Here is a 20,559-nt window from a genome sequence, read left to right on the forward strand (position 1 = left end):
CCTTCCCCCGGTGCACGTGGTAGGGGGAGCTGAGGCTCCAGTAGGCATCTCCCGTCCTGCCCCACGGACGCCCTTGCGGGAGGTGTCTGGGGGGGAGGACGGGGCAGCAGCCCAGCAAGGCGCCTGCATGAGCCAACGCCCTGCCCTGCCCTGCCCCCATGCCCGCAGGCTGCGGGCCGTCCTGGACAAGCTGCAGGAGGTGAGCGAGAGGCAGCAGGCGCGTGGCCAGGACGTCCGCATGCTGCAGGAAAAGCTGCGCAAGGCCAAGGAGGTGCAGGGTCTGGGGGGGGGGCCGTCTGCGCTCATATGCATGGGGCTGCCGGGGGCTGAGCATGGGGCTGGGCATGCCTGACCCCCACTTCCAACCCCCCCCAGAAAGTGGTGCGGTGCCGGCACAGGGCAGAGCAGGAGGAGGCAGTGCGGCGGCAGCAGGAGCAGGACTGCGAGCAGCGCCAGGCACGGCTCGAGGACCTGGCTGCGGAGCACAGCCGGTTGGAGCAGGCTCAGGAGGAGGCCTTGGAAAAGGTGACCTCTGCGATGACCGCAACCCCCTCGCCCTCCCCCTCGGGGTGTGGGCCCCCCCTGCAAGGCTGCCAGGACCCCCATCAGATAAGGGGACCTCTGCAATATACCCTGACCCCCAGCACGCCCCATTGGGGTGCAGTGCTCCATCATCAAGGTTTGGGACCCCCCCCATAATGCCCTGCTCCCCCCCAGATGGGTGCGGACTATGAGGCGGCGCTGGCACGGCTGCATGTGGGCGATGTGGAGGAGCTGCGCAGCTACCGGCGGCCCCCAGTGCCCGTGGTGCGGGTGACCGACCTCCTGTGCCGCATGTTCCAGCAGACGCCCGGCTGGGACAGTGCCCGCCAGCTGCTGGGACGCCCGGACTTTTACCAAGTGAGCCACGGGGCCAGGCTGAGCGTGCGCGGGGTCCTAGCGGGGCCGAGCTCGCCCAGCCAGCACCCTGGTGACCCCACCCCCGCTCCCCATCTCTGCCGCAGGAGCTGCTGTTCTACCCCAAGGACGAGCTGTCGGAGGAGGTGCAGGTGGCACTGGGCCATGCTGCGGCCGACGCCGCCTTCCTGGGCCCCGTGCTGCGCAGCGCCAGCCGGGCGGCCGCGGCCCTGGGCCAGTGGATGTGCGCGGTGCAGCGGTACGGCCAGGCCCAGCGTGCCTGGCAGCCTGTGCTGCAGCAGCTGGCCCGCTGCGAGCAGCAGATACGCGAGGAAGAGGAGCAGCTGAGCACCCGGCGCCTGCAGGCTGAGCGGCTGCGGGAGCGCAGCGCCGCCTGGGCTCTGAAGCTGGAGGAGGTGCTGGAGCAGCAGGAGGCCCTGGCCCAGCAGCTGCGCTGTGCCCAGCAGGACCAGGCTGAGGGCGACTCCGTTGGCTGCACTATGGCTGCGCACGTGGCACGCTGGCAGGAGGCCACCCAGGTGCGGGGGCAGGCTGGGCTGGGTCCGGCGGGGCTGACACTTCAGGGAGGGGCGGGCTCCGTCCTGACACCCGCGCCCCACAGGCCCTGGAGCAGATGTGCAGCACAGTGCAGGGGGATGCACTGCTGTGCGCAGCCGCCGTCTGCTACCTGGGCGCCTTCCCCCCACCGCGGCGCCAGGAGCTGCTGGAGAAGTGGCAGGACCTCCTGGCCGGGCGCCGAGTGCCATTGGGCCCGGACGACGTGCGTCGGGCGCTGGAGCAGGAGCTGCCCTGCCCCGGCCCCGCGCCCACCGCCTCCGGCCCCCCGCTGCTGCCCGTGCACCCCGGCTTCAGCCTGCTGGCCCTGCTGAGCTGCGAGCGCGAGCAGCACGCCTGGGACCGCGACCGCAAGTCGCGGGACCCGGCCTCGCGCCAGGCCGCTGCGCTCCTCCATGCCGCTGCCCGTATCTGCCCCCGCCGCTGGCCTCTGCTGCTCGACCCCGACCAGCAGGCCCTCACCTGGCTCAGCTCCGTTCCCCGGGCCAAGGACGGTGAGTCAAGGCAGGCCCTGCAGTGGGCGTGGCTTGGCCTGGGGGGGCTGGTGTAGGGTCTTGAGAGTCCCAGCCAGACCCCTTGTCCTCCCCAACACAGCTGCAACCCCACTCCTGCATGCATGGTCCCGGGACCTGGGCTGGGGCTCCAAGCAGGTCTCTGCTGCCTTGCAGATGAGGCCTGCGCCAACCCGGACATGCGGCCAGAAACCACGGAGCCCAGCAGTGCTGCCGCACCCCCGGAGCAGACGCTGCAGGTGCTGTCAGCGATGGACCCCGGTCTGGAGGAGAGTCTCCGGGCAGCTGCCGGCAGCGGTGAGGCTGAGTGGACCCCTGGGCACAGGCAGGGGTGCAGGTGGTGCCTGGGGTGACGCCAAGCCTCTCCCCAGGTCTGCCCGTCCTGCTGCTGCACGCAGAGAAGAGCCCAGGCAGCCCCATCCTCCGGTGCCTGCTGCAGAAGGAGGCGGGCGCAGGCACGGAGCCGGCACCAGGCAAGGCCGTGCAGACGCTGCCCTCCTTCCGCCTCTACCTCAGCACCAGCCTGCCCCTGCACACCCTGGGCCAAGGTGAGGGCTCTGGCCTCCCCCCCCCCCACAACGGCCTGGAGCCAGCGCCCGAGCCACCTGCTTGGCTTCAGGGCAGCCGGCTGCCCTGCCCAGCCGGGCTCCCCACCCTGCTGCCCCAGCGCGATGTGCAGGGAGCCATCCCACCCCTGCTCCTGCCCGGTCCCCGCCTGGGGCTGCATGTGCCAGCGTTGACCCCTCCCTGTCCCTGCTGGCCATGTGGCACTGTGCGTGTCCACAGTCACACCTGCCTGTGTCACGGTGGTGCTACATGGTGCCTCGTGTGCCCTGGACCCACGGGCTCTGCAGGGACACGGCTTGTCCTGCGTGTCACCACCCCAGCACTTGGCCCAGGTGCAAGAGGTCTGTGCCATGTGCCTGCCCCTCGGGCCCTGGGGCACCCACCAGTCAGGTTGGCAGGACCCTTGGGGGTCATATCCAGCCCAGCCCTGCTGCACCGGGTCTGCCTGAACCCTCCCAGCCAGGTGTCTGTCCAGCCTGCCCTTAAACGCCCTGGGGGTACAGACGCCATTCCCCTCCCTGGGCAGCCTGCGCCAGTGCTGCGCCGCGCCATAGTCAGGGCGTTCCTCCTCATCCCCAGCCTTAAATCCCCAGCTGCAGCTGATGGTCATTGCTCCTAGTCCTGTCCCCTGCCACCACAGAGAAAAGCCCGTCTCCAGCCTCTGTCATCGCCCATCGGGGATGTGCAGCCTGTGATCACATCCCCCTCAGGCCTCTCTTCTCATAGATTTCATAGACATTGGGGCTGGAAGGGACCTCGCGAGATCATCTGGTCCAGCCCCCGCCCAAGGGCAGGAAGTCAGCTGGGGTCAGAGGACCGCAACAGGATAATCACCCCCACGCATCTTGAACGTGTCCAGAGTAGTTGCTTGCACCACTTGTGGGGGGGAGTCTGTTCCAGACTCTGGAGACTCGGACAGTAAAGTTCTTCCTTACGTCCAGTCCAAAACTGTCTTCCAGCAGTTGGTGACCACTGGACCTTGTCGTCCCGAGGGGAGCCCTGGTGAACAGATGTTCTCCCAGGTCCTTATGCACACCCCTGATACGCTTATAGGCTGCCACCAGGTCCCCCCTGAGCCTGCGCTTTTCCAAGCTGAAGAGTCCCGTGCGCCTCAGCCTCCTCGTAAGGCCTGCTGTCTTGACTTCTTACCATGCACGTGGCTCTCCTCTGCACTCGTGAGCTTCTCCACGTGCTTGTAAAGTGTGGAGCCCAGAGTCTCTTTCAGATGTAGTGCTAGTGGGTGAAGCGCTGCCGAGCCTATAGGCACGATGTGGGTTTTTCCTCCCGAGGTGGAGCACCTTGCATTTCTCTACGATGAAGGTCATCAGGTTTGTATCTGCCCGTCTGTGTCTTCTCCAGACTCGGTCACCCCAGCTCTTCCATCTGTCCTCGCTCCTGCCTCCCAGACCCTCGATCGCATTTGCTGCCCTGTGCTGGGATGTGTTCAGCCTGTTCACGTCCTTGAAGTGTGGGGCCCAGACCTGGTTGCAGGGATCTAAGAGAGGCATAATGGCCTTGAGGCAGCTTGCCCAGATTTCCAAGCAGCGCCGTTGAGGCCCTCCGGCCTGCTGGCCTCGCATGAGGGCGGCCCTAGAAAAGGTGGGTCAAACAAGCCCTGCCTCACTGCTTACCCCCTGGCTGAACTGGTTTTCTAAACAGAATCACTTGCTGGAGTATTTGGACTTTGAGCCCTGGGCATGACTTTGATCTGGGTTCGGACCTGAGGAAAACGGCTGCGTCGAGTAACGAGCTTGCGCGTTTCAGAATGGATATGGCAGCTCTTTTGGGAACTTGGCTCCGAGACACAGGCGTCATAAAGGAGGACTACAGCATTTACTGCCAGGGCAAACCTGAAGGAGGATGGAGAGAGCAGAAAGGACCTTGCGCCGTTCAGCCCCGACTGCAGTATCCACACGTAGCACGACACTGCGTGTTAGGCTGCAGCAGGGATTCATCGACCTTGTCGGTGTCCACACTCCAACTCTGCCGGCTAGTGACGAGGAGAAAGGACAGCTTCTATCAACAGCTGGAAGAACTGATCGGCAGGGTCCCACAGAAGGAGCACATCCTAGTACTTGGAGACTTCAATGCAAGAGTTGGGTACAATGCTGAGACTTGGCCCAGGATCCTGGATAGGCATGGCATTGGGCGTATGAGCGACAATGGTCAGAGACTTCTTTTGTTGTGTGCCAGTCCAGGCTTATCAGTGACCAACACCTTCGTTGCTGGTAACACCAGAAGAAGAACATTGTGGAGACACCCTGACTGCATCAGCCAGACTTGGTACCGACAGGAGGTGTACAACGTGAAAGATCCTGTATGCACGATCCTTTCCAAACGCTGCCTGTGACACAGACCACTCCCTTGTCTGCTGCAAAGTGAAATTTCAAGCTAAGAAGATCCACCGCAATAAACCTGCCAGACAAGCTCGCGTTGACTTGTGCCAAATCAATGATCCTGTCAAGAAATGACTTTTCGATGAAGAAGTAGCCAAGTCAGCGGGAACGAACGAGACTGCACCAGATAGATGCATGGGAGGTCCTGCAGACAATGTGCACAATGTGGCAACCAAGAGTTTTGGAAAGAATACTAAGAAAAACGTCGACTGGTTTGTAGACCACTCGGAGGGACCGCTGCCACCCACTGAGAGGAAAAGAGCGGCCTTAGTCACCCACAAGTCTACTTCTACTACTGACCCACTCAGCAACCTAAGAGAAGCTCCTAAGGCTGTTCAAGCAGCTTCCAGGAGGTGTGCTCAGAAATTTTGGATGGGTCTCTGTGACAGCACCCAACAGGCGGCTGACACAGGCAACAGTAGACAGTTGCATGAGGGTGTTAGAAAGGCCATTGGACTGACAAAATACAGGACAACTTCATTGGGAGACTTGGAGGGTAATATGACTGATAAGGGGAAGCAGCTGGAGAGGTGGATTGAGCAATGTGGAATGATAGACTCAAGGGAGTCTGTAGTTGGCCGACGTGTGCTGGACCAATTGCCTGGGTTTGAAATGATTACTTCGCTGGATGCCAAACCTATGCTGAAGGAACTTGAGCAATGCATCCAAAAGCGTCCTGGTAACAAAGCTTAGGGACCTGACCGTTTACCTGCTGGGATTTACAGATGCGCAAACAAAGCGACCTGCTGCAGAGGTTGCCCAAGGTCCTGCTGCTCTGCTGGAAGGAAGGAACTGCTCCACAAGATTTTGAGGACACTCGCTTCATCCAACTCTATAAAAGCCAAGGAGACAGAAGTGACTGTAATAACGCTAGAGGATTCTCTGTTCTCAGTATCATGGGGAAAATCTTAAGCTGTATTCTCTTGCTGAGACCTCAACCATTAGCTGAGAGAATCTATCCTGAGAACCAGTGTGGCTTCCAGTTGGGAAGGTCCACCATAGATATGGTCTTCTCTATAAGACAACTGCAGGAGAAGTGCAGGGAGAAGTATATCCCACTGTATGAGGGGTTTATAGATTGAACACAAGCAGCCTTTGACATGGTTAGTTGGTTAGGGCTTTACTCTGTTCTGAAGACACTTGGTTGTCCACCTGTACTGCTAAACCTTGTGAAATCCTGATGTGACGGCATGAAGGCAAGAGTAATGTATAAAAACCAAGAGTCTGACCCATTCAACATCAACAACAGCGTGAAGCAGGGCTTCTCGTTCCTGCTCCAACATGCGTTCTGTGATGCTTGAGAGGGCGTCTGTCTCTGCACTAGACACGACAGAGGACTGTTTAACACGGCAAGTGGCAGAGCCAAGACAAAAGGTGAAGGAGATCATCCTAAGGGACCCGTTGTTTGCAGATGATGCAGCCCTTATGGCTCACAGTGCTGATGCCCTACAACATCTCATTGCCAAGTCCTCTGATTTGTGCAAAACCTTTGGGCTAGCAATAAACTTGAAGGAGACTGTTGTCATGCACTCAGGTTCTTCAGAGCCAGTTCCAGATATCACCCTAGCTGGTACTTGTCTGGATGTCATTGACCAGTTTTGCTCCTTGGCTCTGCTCTTACCAGCACTGTAGATCTTGCTCGCTAGTAGGATCAGCAAAGCAGCCAGGAACTTTGATCTTTTGCAACACAGACCCTGGAACCGAAACTGTCAACTAAAGTGAAAATCTGTATTTATGAGATGTGTGTTTTCTCCACTCTTCTACACGGTTCAGAAATGTAGAGGACCTATGCCAAACATACCAAAAGACTAAACAACTTTCATATCTGATGCCTGCGTAAAATTCTTCAAATAAGATGGCAAGACAGGGTGACAAATGTGGATGCATTGAATCACATGGTTTGTCATCCATGGGAATGTGGATTAGTAAGAAAAGACTCAGGTAGCTTGGTCAAGTCAAGCAAATGCTGGATCCTGAAGACTGGGCTGTCCTTTGAGGCTTGTGAAGGGTCTAGGAAGAGAGGCAGACACTGTGCAGGTTTTGGGATGCTGGCAAAGACGACTGGGCATCCTGTGGCATCTCTGTGAGTGATTGGGAAAGGAGTGCAGAATGCCGCTCTGGCTGGCGGAGTCAGCTGGCAGATGGAGCGAGGGACTGCAAGGGACTGGAATAAAGGTTTGTGACGACTAGCATCAGAGCAGGAAAGAATTTCCTGGTGCACGGCTGTGTGCTACCTATGGACAGGACAGTCACTTGCGTGTTGGAGTCGGCAGCCATCAGAGAACTGACTGGCGCATACACGGCACTCTGTAAAGGACAATGGTGCTGACTGAATCGACTCTGGTGGCTCATGCAGCTTTTGGCCCACCAGACCTCCCAGGCTGTGCTCTGCAACCTGGCTGGTCATTCCCAGACTGTCTCTGTGCAGGCGGTGGTCCTGCCCCAGTGCCAGACGTTGCACTTGTCCTTGTGCAGTCTCACCTGGTTGCTTGTGGCCCACATCTCCAGTCCATCTGGGTCACTGGACTCCCCACCCCACCCTCCAGAGTGTCTGCAACTCCAACCAACCTGGTGTCAACCCCAAATTTGCAAAGTGCACCCTCACACACAGAACCATGGGGAAGCCAGGGGGTGAGGGCTCCTGGAGGTTCGGTCCAGTCCTGGCCTGAGGTGAAAATCCCCATCCAAACCTCCCCAGACAAACCCGTTGCCACCCCCTTGGCGCGATGACACAGGGAACGCTGCTGCACTACACGGCTCACTGCCCCAGCCAAGGGGCATGACCCTGCCCAGCACTCTGCAAGCAGCACTGCTCCTCGGTCATCTCTGCCCAGCCTCTGCTAGACCCCGCTTCCCTGGCGTCTGTCCCAGTCTTGCTGCCCTGACAGAGAAGCTTTTCCTGAGATCTAATTCACACCTGCTTTACTGTAACCTCAAGCCATTAGTCTGCAACAAGAGTGAGTGGCTGCTTTCCATCTTCTCTGTGGCAGCTTGTGACAAAAGGAGCCAACTCACCGCTCTGCTGAGAGACCAGCCCGCTCCTTTGTCCTTGGGCCAACTGCTTGCTTCTTTTGCCTGCCATGCCTTGATGTCCTATTGTTCTGATGTTAATAGGCAGGAGGCTGCCCTTCAATCCGCCCTGATGTGCACGCTTCAACCATCCCTACCCATGTCCCATGCCTTGCAGATATTTCTAGGCCTAGCACCTGGCCTCCCCTGTAGTGCAGACACTGGGCCTTCCATATTCGGCCTAGCCCCCAGCCTCCAGTTGGGTGGCACACATCAGGCCTTATTAGCTGCCTGCCATACTACTCTGCCCAGCCATTCAGGCTTGGGGTCGACCACCCCCGTAGGCTCAGGTGGCGCTCTACTTGCCTGCCTGGTCCACCACTCTGCCCTCTTCCCAGGGCTCGAGGTAGAACACCTCCACAGGCTCAGGTAGCGCTCTCCTGCTGGGCCTGGCCCACCTCCAGGGCCTACCAACCCCACAGGGTTCAGGTGCAGTTACTCTGCGTGCCCGGCCCTGAATTGCCTCCAAAGCCCACCCAAAGGTGGGGACAGGGGTTTGGGCACCCCGACCCACCTTACACCAGAATGGTTTCATAGATTTCATAGACATTAGAGCTGGAAGGGACCCCGTAAGAACATCAGGTCCAGCCCCGTGCCCAAGGGGCAGAAAGTCAGCAAGGGTCAAAGGATCCCAGCAAGATAAATGTCCAAACGTTTCTTGAAAGTGCCCAGGCTAGGTACTTGCACCACCTCTGAGAGGAGTTTGTTCCAGGCCTTGGGGGCTCAAGACAGTAAAGAAGTTTTTTCCTTATGTCCAGCCTGAAACAGTCTTACAGGAGTTTGGTTCTTGAACCTGGCATTTAAGTGGCCCTGCCCCACCATAGGGAGGCCTGGTGGTCCTGCCTATCCCAGCAGGGTACAGTTTCAGGTCATGTCCAGGACTAATGAGGCTTCCTCCTTCCCCATAGCCTCGTCTTTACCTCCAAGATATTCCTGAAGCAGGAGCTGTGCTGGGCAATGTTACTCCCAGGGCCACTGAACACAAACTGCTCTACTCTTACAACAGAGCTCTCCAAAACGGCCACCCTTGTTGGACACCTGGCGGCTGGCTGCTGCACCCCTGAAGTGGTGGAGCGCTAAAGCTGCTCCGTCACACAGCTCTACAGGTACTTGCAGGCTGCTGCCATGTCCCCTCTTCAGCGCCTTTTCTCCCAGCTGAACTTGCCCAGTTCCTTCCACCTCTCCACGTAGGTCTTGTCTTCCGAGCCCTTCATCATCCTTGTAGTCACCTCTGGACCCTCTCGCTTTTCCACGTCCTTTTTAAAATGCGGAGCCTAGAACTGCACCCAGTATCCAGATAAGGCCACACCAGCACCAGATAGACTGGTACTGTCACCTCCCACATCTTGGACCTGATGCTTCTGTTGATGCAGCCCAAAACCTCGTTGGCCATCTGCCACCACGCAGGCTGGGCGCAACTCGTTTTAGGAGCTGATCTTGCTTGTTGCAGTGCCTTGTGCGCTGGCCACACTTTGTCTAGGCTCCTCCAACCCTTGGCCGCATCGCCTTTACGCCGTCTGTTCTCCGTCTCTGCTTTCAGGGCCCATGGCTACCCTGGAGGATGTGGCTTCGTCTCAGCCCTTGCTCCAGCCAAGCCCTGGCTTCCTGCCACCCCCTTGCGCTGGGCTGCGTGGGGCTGCAGGAAGGCTGAGCCACAGGCCTCTGTGTTTGTCACTACCAGGGTGGGCGCAAGGGCAGCGCTCCTGGTGCAGCTGCCGCCCCTCCCCAGGCAGCGCAGATGTGCACGTGCGCGTGTGTGCACGTGGGCTGGCAGCCCCGGCCCTGAGGCCCTGCCCTATGCTGTGCCCACAGAGATGGAGCAGGCCCTACTGCCCAGCCTGAATGTGGTGGACCTGAGCCTGGGTGAGGGGGCACTGGAAGAGCTGCTACTGGAGGAGCTGCTGCTGGTTGAACGCCATGAGGCCCAGAGCCACTGGCGCCGACTGGAGCTCAGCATCCTGCAGGTGGAGGACGAGCTGGCATGCGCCGAGGTGAGCACGGGCCTGCACCAGGGCTGCAGCTCCCCCATGCCCTGGCTATCAGGAACCCTCACCCCCTGGCCTGCCCTTGGCCCTGGCCGTGGTGGCTGAGCCTTTAGCCTCCTGACCCATTGCAGGAGGAGCTGATACAGCTGATCTCGGCGCCGGAGCAGGCACTGCTGGAGACGGAGGCGTTCCTCCCCATGGTGCACCTGCTGGACACGCAGGTGGAGACGCTGCGCTCCAGCCACGAACACCTGTGCTCCCTGCGCCAGGGCCACTGCGCGATACGTGAGCAGTACCGGCCGGTTGCACGCCTGGGTGCCGCGCTGCACCAAGCCCTGCACCAGGTCTGCCGCCTGCATCCGCTCTACTGCTGCAGGGCCACCGCCAGCCTGGCTGCTGCCCACCGTGGCCTGCTGGTGACCAGGTGGGGGGGCGCCAGGCAGCAGGAGGCACTGGAGGCCCGGGTGATGGAGCTGCGCAGGGCCCTGGCACAGGCGCTGCTGACCTACGCCCAGCCTGGCCTGTGGGAGCGCCACGAGCTGCTGCTGGCCCTGCTGGGTGCTGTGGCCCTGCAGCGCCTTGACGGCCACGTCTCCCCACTGGCCTGGCTGGCCTTCTGCCAGGGCCTGCAGGCGCCCACTGCTGCTCGGCTGCTGCCCCTGCCGCCTGGCGCCCCACCATGCCCACCCGGGGTGGACGCCAAGGCCTGGGAGGAGTGCGGGCGACTGGAGGCACTGCCTGGCTTCCAGGGGCTGCAGGCGGCACTGGCAGGCAAGGCGGCAATGTGGCAGGAGTACCTGCATCTGCCCTGCACCATGGTGGGCCCTGCGCCAGGCCCAGGCCACGCTGGCCTTGGACCCTTCCAGCGTGCCCTGCTGTGGCGCGTGCTGCGCCCAGGCCAGCTCTGCAGCGTGGCTGCCGACCTGGCTGCCTGCCTGATGGGGCGCCCCATGGCCGAGGCGGCTGCACACAGTGCTGCCGCCCTGTATGACCACAGCCAGAGCCATGTGCCCATCCTCTTCCTCACACCACTACCCGGTGCCGCAGCCGCCACCACCCACCCGCTGCACTGGATCCAGCAGATGGCCCGGCAGCAGCACCGTGAGGTCGGCACGGCAGGCAAGGGACAGCCTGGGGAGCTCGGTGGGCGCAGCTCTGGGTGACACCTCTCCGCTCTCTACAGGGGAAGGTCATGGTCGTCACGCTGGGGGCACCCAACTGCCTGCAACGCATGAGCGAGGCCCTGGGCACCTGTGCAAGGAGGGGGCACTGGCTGGTGCTGGACAACTGCCACCTGCAGACACACTGGCCACCTGACATGCTGGTGCCGCTGCAACGGCTGCTGGGTGTCTCCCAGGGTGCGTCACCTGGGCCCACCGCAAGGGCTGGGAGGGGTGTGGGGTGCTGCTGGCTGCACCCCAGCCCTGCCCTTGTTGTTGCAGATCCTGCGAAGCCAGCGGCAGCCGCCACAAAAGGGAAAAAGCTCCACCCCAAGTTCCGCCTCTGGCTCATCGCGGACGCCCGGCTCCCATGCCCCCTGCCAGGTGCGCTGCCCTACCATGGCTTCACGCCCCAGGTTCCCCTACAGCCAGCTGGGGACCCCTTCTGCACCCGCCTCCCCGCCAGCTTCGCTGGACTGTTGGGTCCGGGCAGGCTGGGGTCCTGCTGGAAACAGGCCATGCCTGGAGCCGAGCTTCCCCTATGTGGAGCAAGCAGTTATGGGGTAGAACAGGAGCAGCACACTGCACCCTGGGTGGCCCCAGGCAGGGCTGAGCACTTCCCGGCCCCCCAGGGCCCCTGCGCCAGAGCATGGTGACCGTGTGCTGCGAGACACCAATGGACCTGCCAGGTGCCCTGCTGCGCATCTACAGCCTGGCCCAGGACCAGCAGGCCTGGCGGGTGCAGCCCGAGCGGGGGCTGCCACTGCTGGCCCTGCATGCCGCCCTCCTGCACCGCCAGCACTACGGGCACAGGGCCCAGGCTGCCCACTACCTCTGGTGAGTGCCCACAGCCTGGCTTGGCCCCTGCGTCCCCACTGCCCTCGTGCCCATGGGCACATCTCAGCCCTACCATCTCCCCAGGACTGAGGCTGAGCTGTTTGCCGGGCTGCGGGCACAGGAGCGGCTTTCGCAGGTGGTGTCCAACCCGGAGGAGGCCCTGCAAGAGCTGGCAGGTGGGTAAGGATTATGCCACCCTGGGGCCCAGGGGTCTGGGCAGGTGCCTGAGCTGCCTGCCTGGCCAGGTAGGGTGCCGAGTCCCAGGCTGGCTGAGCCAAGCCAGGTGGAGGTGCTGAGTCCTTTCCTCCCCTCCCTGCAGGCTCTATTTTCTATGGGGGCCACATCCTGGATGCAGGGGACGCAGCAGTCGTGCAGACCCTGAGCCAGCAGTGCCTGAGCCAAGACCCCCACTTGCCAGCCGCCCGTGGGGTCCAGAGCCTCTGCGCTGCCCTTGCCGGCCCCACAGCCCTGGGTAAGGCTGAGCCCTCGCACCCACTGGGCCAGGGGCTCCCTCCTGTCCTGTCCTGCGGCAGGAGGGGGCACCGGCCAACGCTTCCTCTGCCTCAGGCGGCTCCTCGGAGGCACAGCCGGAAGAGCCCCAGGCACAGATGCAGCAGCTTGTGGGTGCGGCTGCCCCGGCACTGTGCGGGTTGCCAGATGGGCTGCAGGAGCAGGAGCTGGAGCGCCGCAGCCATGCCCTGCTCGCTGACCTGCTGCGGTCACAGGCCCTGTGGCTGCCGCACCCACGCCTGCCCCCGCCCAGGCAGCATGAGTCACTGGGGCCACTGGTGCAGCAGGGCCTGGAGATGGTGCAGGAGCTGGAGGCGGCGCTGCAGCAATGCCGGCCCTGTGGCCCTCAGTGCCCACCACCTCGGCCCCTGCTGCGGTTCCTGCTGGACGAGGCTGGGAACCTGGCGGCCCTGCTGCACCAGGTGGGTGTGGACCTGCGCTGCACGCAGCAGCAGCTGCAAGGGATGCTCTGCACAGCCCCCCGCTGTGCCACAGTGCTGCAGGCCCTGGGCCGCGACCGCCTGCCCCACGTGTGGCTGTGCCACACGCCCACTGGGCCCCAGCGCCCCGGCGCCTGGCTGGAGACACTGCGGAGCCGCGGGCAGTTGCTGTGCAGCTACCTGGGGGCGGGCACGGGTCCGCCAGCCCCACTCTACCACCTGGCCGCCTTCCAGCACCCCCGGCGCCTGCTGCTGGCTCTGCTCCAGGAGACCGCACGGGCAGAGAACCAGAGCCTGGAGCAGCTCTGTCTCAGCCCTCAGGTCAGAGCCTGGCCCTTCCTTGATGGCGGGGGGGGGACGGGATGGGACAGCTGGGCCCTGCACCCACCCTGCTTGACCTCCCACACCCCACTCTTTCAGGTGCTACAATCCAGTGTTTCACACCCCAGCCACAGCCACAGGTCTGGGCTCCTGCTGGGTGGTCTGGAGCTGCGCAATGCACGGTGGAATAAGGACATGGCCCGGCTTCAGGCCGTGCACAGCACCCAGCCCTGCCCACTGCCCCTCGTATGGGTGCAAGCCTTGCGCAAGGCGAGCCAGTTGCCAGGGGCTGGCGCCTTCCTGCCTCGGCACCGCTGCCCCATCTATGTGGGGCTGGCCCAGCAGCCCACATGTCTGAAGAGCCACCGGGCTGTGCTGCACCTGGAACTGCCCTGTGCCATGCCACCCGCTCTGTGCACGCAGCACCGCTTGCATATCGTCAGCCTGCTGCCCTGAGACACCCTGCGCAGGCTGCTACAGAAATAGAATATATTCGTGTACAAAACATGCTGCCTCCTGTGCTCAAGTCTCCGCCTGGCGTCAGGCACCCGTACATATAAATAAGGCCCAGGCAGGCGCTGCGCTGTCTGTACAGTCTGCCAGGGTAGGTGCAGGGGTGGCGCCGGTGCCAGGGCCTGCCCAGCAGAGACCAGCGTCCACCCGGCCCGCTGGCACCTCCCCACCAGCGTGGGTCACTTGAGGTCCACATCAAAGTCCAGCACCAGCAACTTGGTCTCCTCAGTGCCGTTGCGGCTGCCCACGGCGCACACCAGCTTGGTGCTGGAGGCACGGATGCGCCATACTACGCCCCCACTGCCCCCACTCTCCAGTGCCACCAGGTTGCGCACAAACTCGCCCGTCTTGAGGTCCCACAGCTTGACAGTGCCATCATCAGAGCTGGTCACAACAAACTTGGAGCTGAACTGCAGGCAGGTCACTGCGCTCTGGTGCTTGCTGGGCCCTGGGAGAAGACGTGCTGTCAGGCCCCAGCCTACCCTGTCCCCCAGCCAGGCCCCGGCCCTGCCACTCTCACACCCCTGTACTCACCCTGAAGCGTCTGCAGGCACTGCCCTGTATTGATGTCCCAGATCTTGACGGTGGAGTCAGCATTGCCGGACACCAAGATGTTGTCACGCAGCTCCATACCACTGGTGAGCGACTGGTGTCCCATCAGCGTGTGCAGGCAGTTCCCACTCTCCACGTCCCACACCCGGATTGACGTGTCCAGTGATCCGCTCACGATGTGTGTCCCGTCAAACTGTCAGTGCAGGGGGAAGCGTGGTCAGCCATGCCCAGCTGGATGGGTGCTGCCCAGGGGGTGGGGTCCCTTGCCAGAGCCAGAGGGCTGCCCACAGGGTGCAAACAGGGCTCATACACTTGCAGCTCTGCCAGGGCAAGCATCGAGGGGAAGGGTCTGGGGAGCAGACATGGTTAAGTGCGGGGGCATCTCACCTGGAGGGAGTAGACGCGGTTGGTGTGCCCCTGCAGTGTGTGGGTGCAGCTCTCGCTCTCGGGGTCCCAGACCTTGACAGTGTAGTCGTAGGCGCCACTGACCACCTTGTGCCCGTCGTACTGCACGCAGCGCACAGCCGCCACGTGCCCCATCAGCACATGCAGGCACTGGCCTGTCTCGATGTCCCACAGGCGCAGTGTGGCGTCCCGCGACCCGCTCACCACCCTGCACAGGACACACGTGCCGCCAGGGCTCAGCACCCCGTGCCCTCTCCCTGCCCTGCCCAGGTCCCACTGATGTCCCCCCCAGTACCTGTTGCCGTGCAGATGCATACAACGCACAGTGGATGTGTGCCCGTAGAGAGTGTGCACGCACTCGCCCGTGTCCGCATTCCACACCTTCAGCGTCCGGTCTGTGGAGCCGCTGATGACTATGTTGTCTCTCATCTGGGATGACCAGACGCCCCCGGTGTGGCCCACCAGCGTCTGCACACACTGTGGGACAGCCAGCTATTAGCGGATGCAGGGCAGGGCGAGGGCAAGACCCCCAGCACCGGCCAGGCAATGGGTCCAGATGCCCCAGCACCGCTGCCCAGAGCTCCCACACCCCTGCCCCATTGCAGGTAGCTGGAAACGGCCCAGCTCTCCCCCCAAACTGATCCTAACCCTCATCCCAGCTTCACAGTTGGTAGGGTCTAAAGGGACCTAAGCAGATCATCAAGTCTGACCCCCTGCCATGGGCAGGAAAGGGTGCTGGGGTCACACGGCCCTGGCTAGGTGGCTGTCTAGCCTCCTTCTGAAGACCCTCAGGGTAGTGGCAAGCACCACTTCACTTGGAAGTTGGTTCCAGCTCCTAGCTGCCCTGACAGTGAAGTAGCGCCTCCTGATGCCTAGCCTGAATCTACTCTCAGTCAAATTATGGCCATTGTTAGAGCTCGGGGGAACAGGGACTCTTCCACTGCCTACTGGTCCCTCTTGGCAAGTTTATAGATGGCCACCAGATCCCCCCTCATCCTTCTCTTGTGGCCCTCCTCCAGACCCTCTCCACCCATGCTGTTCACATCGCTCCTGAAGTGCAGCGCCCAGAATTGGATGCAGTACTCCCAACTGTGGCCTGACCAGTGTCGCACAGAGGGGGAGGATCACCTCCTTGGACCTGCTCAAGATGCATCTGTGGATGCATGACAAGGTGCGTTTGGCCCCCCTGACAGCGTACCCTTTTCGGCCCATGTTCATCTTGGAATCAACAGTGCCTCCAAGATCCTTTTCTGCCTCTGTGCTGGCAAGAAGGGAGTTCCCCAGCCTGTAGGTCTGCTGCCGGTTCTTCCTCCCCAGGTGCAGGTCCCTATACTTGTCTGCTGGGGTCGTTGTGCCCCGCTCAGCCCCATTTGACCTCAGGTCCAACAGCCCCTAGCCCCCTGGGTTCATGCGGACATGTTACATTCAGCAACACGTCCCATGCCATGTCTTGCAGGTAGCCAAGTTTGGTGCTCAACAGCTGCGGGAGCATGTAGACCCCTGGCGCGGCAGGCTCACCTCCCCCGTGATGGCCGACCAGACTTTGAGCGTGTTGTCGTCAGAACCGCTGACAATGCGGTTGCCGCAGAACTGCAGACAGGTAATGACGTGGTCATCATGGCCCTTCAGGACCTGCAAGGGGGGACAGATGCATTACACATGGCCAGGAATCCAGGGGGCAGCCCAGGAGACCCCTGGAGCTAGGGGCTTTGCTTCAGCCCCCACTGGGAGCATGGGGGAGTAAGGAGGCTGAGGCAGACAGCCGACAGGCTGGATCTCCTGCAGCCTCTGAGATGCTGTGGGGGAAGGGGCAGAGCCAGGCGTCCAGCAGACCTGCACGGAGCCTGGCAGGGGATGCAGCGGAGCAGGGGCCAGGGCCACTCACCAACCCACCTTGGGGGCCTTGAGCTCCCCACTGCGCCAATTCATGTCGATGCGGTGCTGCCGCATGAAAGCAAACTTCCAGGGACTGTACATGAAGCCGGGGCTCAGCAGACGCCGCTTGCGCAAGTTCAGGGGCTCCTCGATGCCTGTGGGAGGGAGAGGTGCGAGGCTGGTTGGGAGAGGCCGCGACCAAGCTGCATGCAGCACAGACTAGCTCTTTATAGATCTATTTCATTTCAAACCTAGATCTGCTCCTGGTCCAACTGGGTAAAGTCCAATGCTCAGTCGCTCCAGCCTACATGGAGCTACCACAGGGCAAGTCTCCTCCCTCCCAGACCATTGGCTTGGGGCTCTGGATATTCTCCAAATCTGGACAGGTGTCCTATGGACAAGCTCCAGGCCCAGAGGCCTTGGAGTTCAGATGCCCGCAGTCTTGCTTGCCTTCAGCCAAAAGGCCAAAGGAGCCAACAAGAGGGAGAGTCTGAGAGCAATCCCCCATTGCCATCAATTGTGCAGCCCAGATCCCGGTGTCAGAAGGCTTTAGCAGACTCTGGCAGGTGTTAGCCTATGGCAAAGGGCAGGCCTCCAGCCTCAGCTACACAGAGTCATTCTAGGTTAGGAAGAGGAGGATTTCCCCTTCCAGGTATGTTAAAACATTAAGCCCATCCCCATGGGGTCTCCCTGCTAGGTAAGAGATTTCCATGGGGCCTGGCCCGTGCCCCTGGCTACACTTTATATCGACTTGATGCTTGATATTACTGTGAGGCCCAAAGGCTCATGATTTATTACATAGTCCACTGAGCTGAACCCCACTAGAGACAACAGTCTTGAGCCACGGTGACCCCAAAGTTCAACACTGCATGTGTATTTAATCAGCGTCATAACTGATTTCTGTTACCAAACATGGTAATTATAAGTAACGTGCTTAACGTGAGTTCCTTATGTGGAAACGTAAAAATGAGAGGCTTCTGTGGCAGGTGGAGAGTTTTAAGTCTTGCTCAGTGAGGACCTGGATGTGGGGTACAGCCCAGGCTGCAGATGGGGACTGGGGTGTGCAAATGCTCCTGCTGGGACCAACCCCACAGGGTCCTGGGTCGAGGGTCTTGCCCCCCTGCTCAAGCTCAGATCAATGCTGCACTGGGGCAGGAAGGGACTTCCCCTTGATCAGAGTGGTATAGACTAGATGAGTTTGCCTTCCTCTGCAGCAGAAGCACAATCTCTGCCAGGAGTCTCTCGGAGCATACTTCAACACCCTTTGCAGCAGGACATTGGTAGCTGTAGCCCCCTTGCTTTCCCTGGGGCAGGGGCAATGCCTGGGGTTGCCCCCACTTCTCTGTGATCATAAAAGACAGGGGAGAGCTTTACCTTCCTCACGGCACTTTTCCCTCCACAGCAGGTTGTCCTCAGCCAGGACACGCCAGTAGCGACAGGTCTGGGCGGCACGGAGCAGGTCCCGGGGCTCCAGAAACGACAGGACGTACAGTGCCAGCTGCAGGAGAGGGGAGTCAGGGGGCTGCAACGGCCCTAGGACCTCTGGCTGAGGGCCATCCCATCCCCCCCACAATGCTGCTCACCTCCTTGGGCAGCAGAGAAATGAAGTCCCGTTGGAACTGGGGCTCGATGACCTGCATCATGTACTTGATCTGGGAGGGCTCGCAACGGTCAATGAGCTCGTCCAGTGCCAGCAGCTTCTCAGGGCCGCTCCAGCGCTAGGGAGGATGCAGCCGGGGTGTAAGACATGGGGCAACACCTGGCCACCCCCACAGGGAGGCAACAGGCTTCCCTGAGAGCCCCAGCTAGGGACCCTGGTAGGGCAGGGCGAAGGAGCTGCCTGAGTTGGCAGTGCAGGGGCCCCGGGCACAACAAGCTACACAGAGCCAGCAAACAGCTGGCTGGGTGCGGGGGCTCTGGGGCTGCCACGCAAGGACCTGCTGGGCAGACAAGGAGATGAGGGGAGCAGGGCACTGAGAATAGGATGAGGGAGCTCTGCCAGCTACAAGGTAGCGGGACCGTGACCAGAGCTTGATTCAGCTGAGCAGGAACCTCCTCTTCTCTAAACTGGACCCTGGCCTGCCCATGACCCCTCCCGGGGCAGCTCCTGCACAGTCCATACCCCACTCCTGGCCCCTCCTTGCCCTGGCTGCTCCCCATGGGGCCCTGGGGGCACGCACACACACCTACCTGGAAGGTGCGGAGCCAGTCCTGCAGCCCTGGGGGCGGAGCAACCGAGGGCATGCGGCGCCGGCGTGCCTGGCCCGGCCGGCCATTGCGCAGGTCCCCAAAGGTGGTGGTGGGGCTGGGGGTGCAGGGACCCAGCGTCCTGGATCCCAGTGGAGAGATAAACAGGGGAGACACTGAATGCGCGTCACCAGGCAGTTCCCAAAAGACAGATAGACAGACACCTCTGCCCCAGACTCCGCTGCATCTTCCAGGCCCCCCAGCTCCCCGTCTCCTCAAAACAAAGCCCCTACTCAGCCCTGCTCCCTGCAGCCTCCCTCCCCTGGTAAACCCAGCCCAGCCTCCCCCCGGCAGCCCCAGGCCTGTTCTCACCGGCTGAGCTCCGAGCCCTTGCACAGCTTCTTGCCAGGGGACAGGGCCCGGCCGTCCAGGCCATTCTCTGACTTGCGCTTCATCTGCCAGGAGAAGGGAGTGAGCAGGATGCCGTGCAACAGGGCTGGGCAGAGTTCAGCCCCTAGGCCATGAGCAGAAGAGGGGGTTGTGGCCCAGTCCGTGGGAAGGTAGAAGGCAGCCTATGTGCAGCACTGCTGCAGCCTGGAGCACCCCAGGGCCCAACGGCTAAGCAGGGAGGGCCATGCCCCCCCGGCACAGCAACACCTACAGAGCCCTCCCACGTGCCCCACTGAGCATGGCCACCCCCCATTCTTGCCCAAGAGCCCAGGCCCCTGCCCCAGGGGGTCTCACTGCCTCCTGTCACCGTGGTGCTGGTGCTCAGCTCAGAGAGTCCTAGCAGCAGAAAAGAACTGGCAGGTCCCTCTCTCAGGGGCTGGGCTCCGGGGCGCCTGCCCTTCACCCCCTCCTACCTTGGGCCGCACGTGCCGGATAAGGCCGCCCTCCTCGGTGCGCTCCAGGTAGTCGATCCAGCGCTCGCCCACCGTGTAGTAGAAATAGACGTCACCGCTGTCCTCCCCTTCGTCACTGCAGCAGCTGCCTTCTTCCTCCTCCTCCTCTTCTTCCTCCTGGACCCCGCGGCTCCGGGGGCTGGCAGGCTCCGGCTCCCCATGGTCCCCCACGGCCTCTGACTCAGGCACCCCCCGTGCTCGGGAGCCGTTGGGCTCAGGGCCCGGCACGGGGCCCCCTTCCCCGCTGGAGCGGTCTGACTCCTCGGAGTCCCAGGGCACCTGGGCATCCTCCTCCTCATCCCCATCTTCTGCGGCTGGCACCTGCACCAGGGACAACAGGTCAGGGAGGGATGGGGTGGGCTCTGGGGCTGGACTCCCAGCACCATGAAAGGAGCTCCACAGTTCCAGCACCGCTATAGGTGCTGAGGAAGCCCCAGGCCCAGACTGTGACATGGGCAGAACCAGCCCTCAGGGACCAGGCGAGGGCAGATGGCTACAGGCCCAGCTGGCATGCCTCTGGCCTCTGCCAAGCAGCCAGCTCACAGGGCGCAGCACCTCCACCCTTCGCCAGAGCCTCCTCAGGGGCCGCGGGGAGGTGAGGGGAGGGGAGGGGAGGACGGGGGTGACACGGACAGGCGAACGGCAAGCACAGCTGGGCAGTGCAGGCTCGTCGCTGCCTGGAGAGGGTCACGTGGCAAGTCCCAGAGCCACCTGGAAGGAGCCAGGGCACCGTCACAGGCGAAGGGGATGCCGCACAGCAGGGGAGGGGGAACACTGGGCAACAGTCAGCAGAGAGACACCAGACACCGGCAGGCCTGGTACTCTCCGGAGTCCTTGAAGAGCCGGCCAAGGAAC

General features: G+C 61.9%; 2 protein-coding genes across 2 annotated transcripts in view; one reads left to right on the forward strand and one right to left on the reverse strand.

Annotated features, from left to right (window-relative positions):
- The window catches only part of DNHD1 (dynein heavy chain domain 1), a gene marked incomplete at its 5' end in the record, with an annotated part of 79,014 nt that extends 65,268 nt beyond the window's left edge, over positions 1-13,746 (forward strand). The window contains 16 exons of the mRNA XM_019523758.1: positions 169-271; positions 376-525; positions 718-900; positions 1,005-1,436; positions 1,520-1,967; positions 2,142-2,282; positions 2,357-2,533; positions 9,830-10,008; positions 10,134-11,108; positions 11,186-11,360; positions 11,445-11,546; positions 11,795-11,999; positions 12,084-12,175; positions 12,319-12,471; positions 12,567-13,270; positions 13,370-13,746. Coding sequence (XP_019379303.1) covers positions 169-271; positions 376-525; positions 718-900; positions 1,005-1,436; positions 1,520-1,967; positions 2,142-2,282; positions 2,357-2,533; positions 9,830-10,008; positions 10,134-11,108; positions 11,186-11,360; positions 11,445-11,546; positions 11,795-11,999; positions 12,084-12,175; positions 12,319-12,471; positions 12,567-13,270; positions 13,370-13,726 — 4,576 coding nt within the window. The remainder of the gene's footprint in view (positions 1-168; positions 272-375; positions 526-717; positions 901-1,004; positions 1,437-1,519; positions 1,968-2,141; positions 2,283-2,356; positions 2,534-9,829; positions 10,009-10,133; positions 11,109-11,185; positions 11,361-11,444; positions 11,547-11,794; positions 12,000-12,083; positions 12,176-12,318; positions 12,472-12,566; positions 13,271-13,369) is intronic.
- On the reverse strand, positions 13,746-20,157 carry LOC109302195 (F-box/WD repeat-containing protein 7-like). Its single transcript, XM_019523759.1, has 11 exons — positions 19,666-20,157; positions 19,175-19,257; positions 18,806-18,944; positions 18,199-18,333; positions 17,990-18,113; positions 16,634-16,770; positions 16,259-16,372; positions 15,036-15,217; positions 14,723-14,948; positions 14,318-14,528; positions 13,746-14,231 (listed from the first exon to the last, which is right to left on the reverse strand). The coding sequence occupies exons 1-11, from the start codon at positions 20,155-20,157 to the stop codon at positions 13,963-13,965; spliced, it is 2,112 nt and encodes a 703-aa protein (XP_019379304.1). The 3' UTR covers positions 13,746-13,962.
- Positions 20,158-20,559: the final 402 nt, after the last annotated feature.

Source organism: Gavialis gangeticus, unplaced genomic scaffold (assembly GCF_001723915.1).
Source record: "Gavialis gangeticus isolate Ggan-Ray unplaced genomic scaffold, GavGan_comp1, whole genome shotgun sequence".
NCBI lineage: Eukaryota > Metazoa > Chordata > Crocodylia > Gavialidae > Gavialis > Gavialis gangeticus.